We start from the raw sequence: 12,256 nt of genomic DNA on the forward strand, positions 1-12,256 counted from the left end.
AGAACAGAAACAAGTCCCTGGTAGATGGCGAAAGAGGTTAGTAAATTTTTTTAAATACAAGAAGTAAGAAAGAAGGGTTCAGCTGTACTAATATCAATAATAAGTTAAAAATACAAATTGGAAAACCAGGGTAAATAGAATATCTTCATGTAGTGCCTGACAGGTGGCATTGGGAAACCATCAGATGTTTTCTCTTATTATTGGGGAAAAAAAGGAGTGGTTATTGAAATTTTATTAGAATTTTGCTATCTATGCAACAGGGGTTTCAAAAGTAATAAATGCAAAAAAAAAAACAACTCGATCGTATTAATGGCAGAATATAACATTTTTTTTTGTTGTCAAAAGTAGTTTTGTTCCTACAAGAAATCAGTTATATTGAATTTTTTTATTTTTTTATCATTCCTAAAATAAAACACAAGGATTCGGGAAAGGGAAAAGAAAAAAGGGAAAGGACAGTTAACTACCCACCTTAGTGGAAAAGGGGGGACATCTGTGCCCAATTAAGGTTTTCAGTTGTAAAATTTTAAGTTTTGTAATTAAATATATCAAGAAAGAAATTTCAATTGGATTTTACCCTTCTCTCAGCCTCAAGCGAAATTAGTCATCAGTAACATCTTATGATTATTGTATTTTATAGTGTGGGTTCATCAAGAGTATGACTCGGGGTAAGATACAGGAGAGCTCCACCTACGTTTAATTTAAAAGTGGCTCCCCAAATAAAACCCGAGTAGATTTTTCCCCGTAGAAAGGGAAATAGTGGGTTTGACCCTAGAGAGGAGTGGGCAATACGTGTGTGTGTGTTTTTGTGATTGTTTGTTTTGGGGGTGTGTGGTGTTGTGTGGTGTGTGGGGTGTGTTGTGTGTGCGCGTTAGCGCGCGCGTGTGTGGGGCGCCGGAATCCCTCTATTTTGGTTTTCACAATTTTAATGACTTGAAGTAAATTTAACTGTTTTTAACTTCTTCTCTTACTTATTTTTAATGGTTCTCGTCTTAAAAAGTCGACCCCGGAAAATCAATACATTGATTTATTTGAGTTATCATGCAGTAAGTTATTAGATGATATTTTATGTATTTATATTTAAATTTAGTCAGCCCTCAACCTCATTTTCTGTGATACTTTAATTTCAATATCGTTTTTATGTTATTCGTTTGGGGAAAATGTCTTACACGCCGGCTGGAAATTACATAGCTACGAAGGCCCCAATTTCAGCGACACGGCTGTTGTGAATTTTGTATTCTTCATGCAGCTAACCCTTTTAATTAATACGACGCGTACATTGTTTACATAGCTAAATTTTTGGAAAAGACGCCTAACACCGATTTTCCCAAAGAGCAAAATATTTTTTTTCGTTTTTTTGAACAAACCCAGCATCATTTCCTTCGCAAAAAGAAGTACAACTACGAATCGGTCCCGATTGGTGGGAAAAGGGGGATGATACATATCGGAGAATTGGGGGGGGGTCGAGAAATATCGGTATATACCCCCCTCGCTTCCCGGTTTTTAGGGGGCTTCGCCCCGTTAAACCTCTTTAGGCGAGGGAGCCCCCCCCACCCCCCCCCTGGTCTACAAAAAATTCACCTCATATGTTCCCCCAGGATAGAGCCCAGACAAGGAAAAAGATACTGACTTGTTTTCGGGTGATATGGGGCTTCGCGCTCTAAAGCCCCTTTTAGGGTAGTGGACGGCTATCGCCCCCATCCCCCCCCTGGTCCACAAAAATCTTCACCTCATATGTTCCGGCAAAGAGGAGGCCCCGCCCCAGTAATTTTCACACACACCTTCCTAAAGCTTTTATTCGGGGTCTTCCAGGTCGTTATCGGCAGGAATCGTGATCGCTCTCCGCGTCCCTATGGGGCAGGGAGGGTTTTTTTTCGCGGCCTCGACGAATGGTGATGGACAGGTTCCTGTTTTTCTGTAATGACACGGTATGTTACAGTTGGGGCACAGATTCCCAGGCAGTACACCGTGATTTCGCGGATAAAAAAATCGCTCTAATTTCATTTTTTGAATGAAATCAAATATTATTAGCCATGAGGGCCCTGATTTGATTCCAACCCTTCTTCTAAGCCCAGCTTTTTTCACTGAGTTTTATTTCATATCTGTTTGGGTTCAATTGTGCGGGACGTCACTGTTTTGGGGCCCCCACTTTCCCAGCGCAAATTTAGTTGGCTCTTTTGATTTTCCCTCGCTTATTCATACGCTAAAAATACGCCCGATTTTCCCGCTTTCAACGACTTTCGTCATTTTGTCGCGGTGCTGGGGGCAAAAGGTTGCTGCGTTTCCCTGGTTTTACACCTTACCGTTTTTATCTATTTGCGAAGAAATGTATAGAAGAAAATTTTGAAGAATGATGCGTTCTAGGCTTGTAATTCAGTTTCTTTAAAAAGGTGTTGGGGGCGTCATTTCCAAAAATACCTTTTTTACGACACGATAATGAAACGAAGCATAAAAAAATGGAAGTAATTTTTTTTTTCCATTTTGGATCTGAAAATTTGAATTTTATGTTAACAGAGTGCAAAGTGAGCACTTTTGCTTATATTTTAAATTTTTTGAGTTAAATATGGATGTTAAATGGAGAAGAGAAAGCTAATTTTCTTGATGGTAAGCTTATCTAATAATGGAAAATATGCTATAAAACTTAAAAAATAGCACTGAAAAATACAGTTAAAGTGTTCGAAACACGAAATTTTCAAATCCGCGTAGTGAATGTATCCCTTGAGCGCCACTGTCCGAGTGTGGTGTTTTTGGGGTGCGTGTGTGTGTGGTGTTTTGTGTGTGTGTGTGTGTGTGTGTGTGTGTGTGTGTGTGTGTGTGTGTGTGTGTGTGTGTGTGTGTGTGTGTGTGAAACATTTTCTTTTCATTTCATGTATGTTTTATGTATGTATATCACATATATTTTATCGTTCAATTTTCTTTCATGAAAAAAAACTTGCTGCATTTTTTTTCAAGGTTAAGATAATTTTTCATTCTGCTAACACAGGAGTTATACTTCTTGCCCCTTTCGGGAATAAGGCATTCACAAACTATTTTTTTTTTTACACACGGAAAAACTCAAAAGATGCCATAAGAGGGTTTTGGTTCTGAAAAACTATATTACAACAATTTTCCGGGCTGCCAAATCATTTTTCCTAATGCAAAAGTAAAAAGCTAAATGACAATAATATCAATAAAAAACCAATTTTTGAACATGCAAAAAGATACGCTTGGCACAAACAGTCTTTACGAGCGAATCTGCAATAAGACACAAAGAAAGAGCCAAGGGGGAAGATTTAGGACACGGAGACTTTTTTGGGCGAAAAAGAAAAAAAAAAAAAGAGGAAAAAAAGGGAATAAATAACAAAGGGGGTCTTTTCAATGAGTGGTATGAAGGCTTATGACGTTAAAAATTTTTTAGGATTTTAACAGAGGGAAAAAAAAACGCGTCCTGGCCCATTACTCCGATAGCAATTTTACCAACCCTTCATTTTCATATTAAACAAGAACAAACCACGGACACCCTACTTATAATTTTTAAGACATTACCCCTTTGGTAAAGCAAACCTTCATATGCACAGGGGTATCCGGCAGCATCTCCCTTTGGGTTTCTAAGACTCCGAGAAAAGGGTGCTGTTTTTATTACACGTCGTGAATGAAGAAGATAAAGGGGGGTTTTCCTGAAGGAACTCCACTTTGCTTGCCCAAAAAGGCCCTGCTGCTGCTGCTTCGGTGCCTTTCCTCGTCCCCTTCGATCACTGCCTTGTGCACCCCTGAGTGATCATCAGGCCCCCTATGGGGGGAAGCCGTCAGGGCTGCCGCGGGGAAAGAGGTCGCGGAGGCCCAGGCGAGTTAGTCCTAGAGGAAGAAAAACTTTTTTTTTTCATTGGGCTTGTGGTTTTTCGGTCATCTGAGCCCTTGTTTGGTCTGGGTTTTGAATTTTGTTTCGTTTCTGTTTTAACAGGGCGAATGTTTTGTATCGGGGTATACACATCATGTTTTTTCACACAACCCCTTTTTATACGTTACGTTTCTGTGCATGTATAAAAACATCTATTTCTATTTCGCCCCCTTTACTCTCTCTCTCTCCTTTCTCTCCCTCTCTCTCTCTCCTCTTTTTCCCCCTTTTCTCTCTCCTCTCTTCTCTCTTCTCCTCTTTCTCTCTCTTCTTCCCTTTTTTCTCCCCCTCTTCTCTCTCTCCCCTTCTCTTCCTCCTCTCTCTCTCTCTCTCTTCTCTCCTTTTCTCTCTTTCTCTCTCTTTCTCTCCCCCTCTCTCCCCTCTTCCCCTCCCTTCTCTCTCTCCTCTTCTCTCTTTTTTTTTATAAAAATAATATATATATTATAATATATATATATTTATTATATATAATAAAACATACACATATAAAACATATATTTCTATCCATACGTGTGTATGGTATTCCCGTACAATGTTTGAAACCACCCCACCCTATGATTTCTTTTCAAGATACCTCAAGCTTCAACTTTGGGGAACTTCACTGAACTTTACTGGGATCAAGTTCCCGCGGCGGGGGCGGGGCGGCGGGGGTGGGGCGCTGGAGCACCGGTCGAGCTCGTCTCCGGTCCGTCTGTCCCGCGGGAGGAGCACAAAAACACGACCGGGGCGCCCCCGCGGTACGGCAGCTCCACCATCGGGTCCAGCCCCTTTCGAGACGCTGAAAGGAGTGACAGATAAGAGATGAGTAAGCAACGACCGTCAAAAAAACTAATGGATGATAAAATCTGAGTCATGAAATGAAAGTATTAATAAATAACAGTAAGCTTATTATCAAAATTTTAAAATTGGATTAATTTGGGAAAACTAAAAACTGTATAAATCATTTTTTTTTTTATTGTATATAATTATATACATGTGTGTATATAAGCACTGATCATGGGTAATTGAATGAATTCATGCATTAATAAATAAAAGGTAATGATTTATAGCCGCGGTATTCAGTGCAAAATCTATACAACAAAAAAAGTATCTAAACTATATTTCCAAGTCCCTTATGTATTTAATCATTTGGATTCAAAAACAGACAGTTATACATTCCCGAAAACGAAAATTCCAGTTTGTCCCATCATGTCGACGAAAGCATGGTGCTCTGGGGACAAGTAAATTTTTCCTGCCGCTTTTTATGGGCTGCAAACCTGGTTTCCCAAAAGCCCTAGAAAAAAGGACGGCGCTGACGAAGGCCACGCGAGCAAAAAGTCCTCACCGGGGCACGAGGCGTGGTATCTTCCCCGCTTTTGAAGCGTTGACGGGGGTGGTTGTTTGTTGGGCGGCGAGTCGGGCTGTTTGGGGGGGGGAAAAAAGGGGGGACATTGGAGCAGAAAAAGGGAATTAATGTCGATTGAAGGGGTTTAGTTTTCTTTCCTGAGTCTTTTGTGGGGTTTTTGACTTAGCCGACGAAGCAAAAATGCGACGAGAGGTATGTTATGTAGTATGTTTTTTCCCCCTTTTTTTAAAATTTGTAATGGGGGACCCCGTTAGGATAAACGGGCCTATCAGAGCTGAAAAAAAAAAAAATTTGCAGTAAGAAGTGAAATTTTTATTGTGGCGGTTTCCTTTTTTATCATTATGGTTTGTGTTTACAGACGCTTTTAAACAGTGACCTTAAATTTTTCGTGGAATGTAGTATCCTCGAAAGAGGAAACTACATGATACAGAAAACCATCGGGAAATCGCTAGAAAAAAATTCTCTTTTTCTTCTGTATCCGCCAAAAGGAGTCTACAAAAAAATGTATGGTCAATTTTGTCTAGAGTATCAGTTATAGAGGAAGTTTTTCATTTTTTCAGTGATATGAGCCCTTGAGTGTTGACATTTAGTACATTTCTCATTATTAGTACACTTACAGTGTATTCCATTTTCCCCCAGTAATACACTGCCCCAGAGTCTATAAGGGCGAGAGTGTCCTCCTTGGGGGTGGTCGGAGGACGCGCTCCATCGGGGTTTTGTGTCGCCTCGGGGGCCGAAGTAGGCGAGGACGAGGGCGCTCCAGACGCTGAAGGACGAGAAGAGGGAAATTCCCCGACGGAGGGGGGAAACGTCCCCGAACAGGCCGAGACTGAAGGGCGTGACCTGGCTGGAGTGGGCGAGGCGTAGGGGGCAGGTCATCGTCCTCCGACAGACCTGGAGTGACTTTAGACCACACGTTCAAGATGACACAGCGTAGTATGCCTTTATGATTCTGAGAGATAGAGACGAAAAAAACGATAGGGAAAAATAAAACGCAAAAGGGTCAAAAAGAGCGAAGGGGAAAGTAGCTGCTTGCTCTTTATATCCTATAAGGGAAGTATTTTAAATATATGAAAAAAAATCAATTATAAAAACAAAGGAAAAAACACAACCGTTTTAAAAAAAGGACATACACACAACATACACATACACTACAAAACACCACACACACACACCCACAACAACCACACACACACAACACACCCCACACACACACACACCAACCAACCTACACACTAATATATATATACTACAAAACCCTATATACGTAAATGTTATAATTATATTTAAAATATATATAATATATATAATTTTATATATAATATATAAAATTTAATTTTTATACACTTTCTTATAGTGTTTATTATGTAATTTTATTATAAATATTAATTATAAAATTTATTATAATACTATATATTTGGGATAATAATTTATATGTATAAAACAACACACACAACACAAACCCCCACACACACACACACACACACAACACACACAAAAACCCCACACACACACACCCCACACCCCACAATATATAATATATAATATATATATATATATATATAATATATATATGGTTTTTACAATAAATATAAATATACACAAAATTAGTATATATATATATATATATATATATATATATATTTTATATATAATAAATATTAATAAATATATATACACGTATATTTTTTGATATAATTTTTATATGTATAAAACCACACGCACACACACCCACACACCACAACAATTATATATTTAAAAATTTTATATATATATATTTATATATATGAAACATATATATAATATTAATATATATATATATATATTATATATATGTATACATATTTTTTATATATATAATATATATAATATATATATATATATATATATTATATATGTATATATACCCATACAACCCCCACACACACACAAAACACACACACAACACACACACACACAACAAACACACACACAACACCCACACACACAAAACCACAACACACCACACACACAATATAATTTTTTTTATATTTTAATATATATATATATATATATATATAAATATTTATATATATATATAATATATGCCACCCCACAACCACCCTTTTAAAAGCATGACGCCCGCTTGTGGTTTTTTTGAGTGTGTGGTATGTATGTAGAGGGGTGAGAGCGCGCGTAAGAGGTGACGAGGAGGTTAAAAGGGAAAAAAAGGACCTGGGTAGCTGAACTGGGGGTGTTTGTGAGAGGTCACAGTAGCAAAGCACATATTTTGTATCTGTAAATGACTACCCCTAAAGGGAATAATGTTTTTGTTTGGGATTGCAGTAATATTTCTTTTTTTAAAGATTTTAAAGCGACTTTATGCATTACACGCTTCACGATAAGTTATTTTTTTTAATATAATGCAAAAAGGTTTTAAAATTGCGATATCCTTCCCTAAAGGCGGGAATGTGGGGGGCAGACACATGAATTGGGCCTTGCAACACATATCGTGGCTGGGAATTGAAGTCACGGTCGGTAGAAAATGGATTTTTTATTTTTTATGTATGGGTTTAAAACCCTAGCCACGGAAAAAAAAAAATGGTTAAAGGTTTATAAATTTTTCTTTGAATCCCAATCGTCTCAACCTATCGTTTTATATATTCCTGTGTTTAAAGAGAGCGGTCAGAACCTAAGGGTACTTTTTTAAAAAAAAGATTGATAAACATATCCTTAAATTGGCCCCGAACAGGGACCCTTCTAATATATATATTCGTTTGGTTGATGACGTATTGGGTTTTTATAATTAAAGTTTTTTAATTATGACTTCGCTAAGTAATTGAGAATTCGGAAAGAAAATAGGGTTTTAAAAAAAAGGGGGAAAACTTCAAAAATTCGAAAAAGAAAAGCCCAAAAACAAAGACTGAAAGGTTCGAATTAGAGCGGAAGAAAGGCGAAAAGGGAAAAAGAAGCTAAAAAATGGAATTGGAAATGGAAACTAGAATGAAAGAACTTGAACTAGAAAGACTAAGATTACGAGTGCAAAGTGACGAGAGTGAGACGTATGAAGTAAAAGCTGATGTTTTTAAACCAGCACTTCCGAAACTGCCTGTGTTCAATGAGGCTAATGACAGTATAGACGCGTATATACTCCGGTTCGAAAGACTAGCAACAAGCGCCGGATGGGACCGAGACGTTTGGGCGGTCAGCTTAGCCTCCTTGTTGCAAGGGAAAGCGCTCGAGACGTACCAGCATCTCTCGCCAGTGGAAGCGCGCGACTTCGAGCGAGTGAAAGAAGCGCTGCTCAGGTGTTTCCAATGCACGGCCGAGGGCTATAGGCTAAGATTCCGTAATTCGAAATTCCACAAAAATGAAACCGCTTCGCAATTTGCCAACAGACTAAAGAACAATTTAACAAGATGGGTCGAACTTGCAGGTTGTGAACAAACCTATGTTGATGTATTTGATCTTATGCTCACTGAACAATTCTTGAATGCGTGCGATAAAAGCATGGTGCTATTCTTAAAGGAGCATGATTTTAAAACATTTAATGAGATGATAAAATTTGCAGAATTGTATATGGAAGCGCATGTAAATTATGGTAGGAAAGATAGAGAGGGTCATGAGAGGAACGCGACAGGTCATGGGAGTGAGAGTGCAAATAGCAGCTCTACGTCAGGAGTGAATAGGGGCGAGGAAAGGATGAAAGGCGGAGCGCGTGCTTGTTTCGTGTGTGGACGAGGTAATCACCTTGCCAAGGATTGCTATAACAGGTTCGGAGGATCAAAGTACAAAGATTGTAAGATAATCAAATCGAATGTTGAAAAAGCGGCAATGGCTAATCATGGTGATAAGTTGATGATTGCAAGAGGTAAAGTGGAAGGTGTGAGAGTTGACGTGTTTCGTGATCCTGGATGTACGACAGTGCTAGTGAAAGATAGTTTGGTGCCTAGAAGCAAGTTCACGGGTAGAATGGTTGACATAAGGATGGCCAATAATATGGTGTTTAAGTATCCAGAGGCTTTTATCTATGTCGATACTCCGTTCTTTACTGGTAATTCATTAGCTGCTTGTCTGCCAGATCCTATATATGAGTTGGTGATCGGGGCGATTGAGGATCGACTGATGGAGGAATGAATGTGCAGGTGAGTGCGGTGACGACAAGATTGCAGAAGAAAGAGGAAGAAAAGTGTGTTCGAGGTCAGTCAAAACTTAAAGTAAGAGATGTTTTAAAAAATCTACGAAACAAAGACATAGGTAAACTGCAAAGGGAAGATAAAACTCTTGATAAAATTCGTGAGCATGCAGAGTCTAAGAAAGTATTCAGTGGTAAGTCCGAGGGTGAGTCGCACAGTTTCGTGGTGAAGCGCGGCGCGTTATACCGGCGCGTTCAAAGGCGCAGCAGGTGACTGAGCAGTTGGTGGTGCCGGAGTCGTTTCGGGACGCGGTGATCGGGCTGGCCCACGACTCTCTCATGGGAGGGCATCTCGGGATAAAAAAGACCACAGCGCGGATTCAAAGCAACTTTTTCTGGCCGGGAATGTGCGTAGAGATAGCACGGTATTGCAGGTCCTGTGACGTATGTCAACGCACGGTCGACAAGGGACGTGTCAGCAGAGTCAAGATGGGGAGAGTGCCGCTTATTCAGGAGCCTTTTCAACGAGTCGCCGTGGATATAGTAGGTCCGATAGAGCCTCGGGCGAATGATGGATCGCGGTATATTCTTACAATTGTTGATTACGCGACGCGTTACCCGGAAGCGATCGCTTTGAAAAATATTGACACGTGCACAGTTGCAGAAGCTTTACTTTCGGTTTTCAGTCGTGTTGGTATCCCGAAAGAAGTAATGTCGGACAGGGGTAGCCAGTTTACATCAGATATGATGAAGGAATTTAATCGTTTGCTGTCTATAAGGAGTCTAACAACCACACCGTACCATGCGATGAGTAATGGTCTGGTTGAAAGGTTCAATGGCGTTTTAAAAAAGATGTTGAAGCGTATGTGCCAAGAGCAACCGAAAATGTGGCCACGATTTATAGATCCGCTTCTATTTTCGTATCGCGAAGTTCCGCAAGCAAGCACGAAGTTTTCACCGTTTGAACTTGTCTACGGCCATTCAGTGCGCGGGCCACTCGCCTTGTTACGCGAGCTGTGGGAGGGCGATCGAGAGGCAATCGAGGACGACACGCGGACCACATACGAGTACGTGATTAATCTGAGGGAAAGGTTGCAAGAGACGTGTAAATTAGCGCAGGAGGAATTGGAAAAAGCTGGAGATAGTTACCAGTACTATTATGACAAGCATGCGCGCGAGAGGGAGGTGAATGTCGGAGATAAAGTGTTACTCCTACTTCCCACTAGTCATAATAAACTCCTTTTGCAGTGGCAAGGACCATTCGAGGTCGTTAAGAAGGCCAACGAAACTACGGTTGGATGTAAAGGTACAGAACGTAAGTACCATATCAACATGATCAAGCGTTATCATGAGCGGTTCGTCAGAGAAGGCGACAGTAAGCGTAGTAAAGATGTGGAACGCAGCAATGCAACATGCGATGTTGATGTAATGCGTGGCGTAATCGGTGGTAAGAGTAACGTTGATGAGAGTAGTGAACAAGAGAATGAAGATGATTCAGTCCTTGCTTGTGTGGCAGTAGTTAGCGAAGATCACGACGAGGGTGGCGAATTAATTACCGTCCCAAGCTATGTACAGGAGGAAGACGCGAGTAACGTAAGAGTAAATGAGGAATTGAGCGCGGAACAGAAGCGCGATGTGGCGAACGTGTTGTCGAAGTTTAGTGCGGTATTCACAGATGTCCCGGGAAGAACGGATGTCATTGCGCACACAATTAATTTGACTAGTAATAGACCTGTAAATACTAAACAATATCCTATTCCTTATGCACTGCAACGGAATATCGACGCTGAAGTAAGTCGGATGCTCGAGCTAGGCGTAATAGAGCCTTCAACCTCGCCTTACTCGAACCCGCTAATTGCAGTAAAGAAAAAGGATGGGAGTGATCGCTTTGTTTAGACAGTCGCAAGATAAATAAACTGACAGTATTTGACTCGGAACCCATGCCAGATCAGGATTTGATAATGACTCGTATTAGCGGTAGTAAATATTTCACAAAGATCGATCTTTCCCGCGGGTATTGGCAAATCCCCATAGATGAACAAAGTAAGCCTATCACCGCATTCCAGACGAGCAAAGGATTGATGCAGTTAAAGTTGTACCTTTCGGGTTAGTTAATGCAAGCGCGACGTTCAACCGCATGATGAGGAAATTGTTTAACGATGCCGCTAACGTAGAGATGTTCGTCGATGATTTGTTAATTCACACGAAAGGATGGGAGGAACACATTAAAACTTTGATAAAAGTTCTTAACATTCTGGCAAATGCATCGCTCACTGCTCGCCCGTCGAAAACTGAGATTGGGTATTTCACTATAGAGTACTTAGGAAGCGATGTGGGGGTGGAGTGACGCAAACAACCGCGAATAAGGTAAACAAGATAATGGATATGGCTATTCCGAGAACTAAAAAGCAAATCAGATCTTTTCTTGGTTTGACAGGGTATTACCGACAATATATACCAGACTATGCCACAATTGCCGCGCCTCTTTATGAACTAATTAAAAAATCTCAGCCTAATAACGTAAGATGGGAAATTTGTCACCAAGATGCGTTTGAAAAGCTGAAAGAGGCATTAAGCACTCGTCCTATTCTTAAACTCCCTGACATGTCTAAGGACTTTGTGTTGCAAGTTGACGCTTCAGAAGTGGGATTAGGTGCGGTGCTCATGCAATATAAGGATGGGAAGCGTTGGCCGGTACTTTACGCAAGTAAGAAATTAAAGCGAGCCGAGAGAAATTATTCGGTAATCGAGAAAGAGTGTTTAGCGGTAGTATGGGCCGTAAGTAAATTTTATCAGTATTTGTACGGTAAAGCTTTCGTGATAGAATCGGATCATCAGCCTCTGAAATATCTAAACACGGCGAATCATTTAAATGGAAGGTTGATGCGATGGTCTATGTACATGCAACAATTCACTTACACCGTAA

At 40.2% G+C, this 12,256-nt stretch overlaps 1 protein-coding gene across 1 annotated transcript; it reads left to right on the top strand.

Annotated features, from left to right (window-relative positions):
• The first annotated feature begins 8,174 nt into the window (after positions 1-8,174).
• LOC119569387 lies at positions 8,175-9,332 on the top strand. The gene has a single exon (XM_037917572.1). The coding sequence runs from the start codon at positions 8,175-8,177 to the stop codon at positions 9,330-9,332; it is 1,158 nt and encodes a 385-aa protein (XP_037773500.1).
• Positions 9,333-12,256: the final 2,924 nt, after the last annotated feature.

The sequence above is a fragment of the Penaeus monodon genome, unplaced genomic scaffold, assembly GCF_015228065.2.
Source record: "Penaeus monodon isolate SGIC_2016 unplaced genomic scaffold, NSTDA_Pmon_1 PmonScaffold_1477, whole genome shotgun sequence".
NCBI lineage: Eukaryota > Metazoa > Arthropoda > Malacostraca > Decapoda > Penaeidae > Penaeus > Penaeus monodon.

Coding starts and splice junctions, on each gene's coding strand:
- LOC119569387 (XM_037917572.1), top strand. CDS start 8,175: ATGGAATTGGAAATGGAAACTAGAATGAAAGAACTTGAACTAGAAAGA.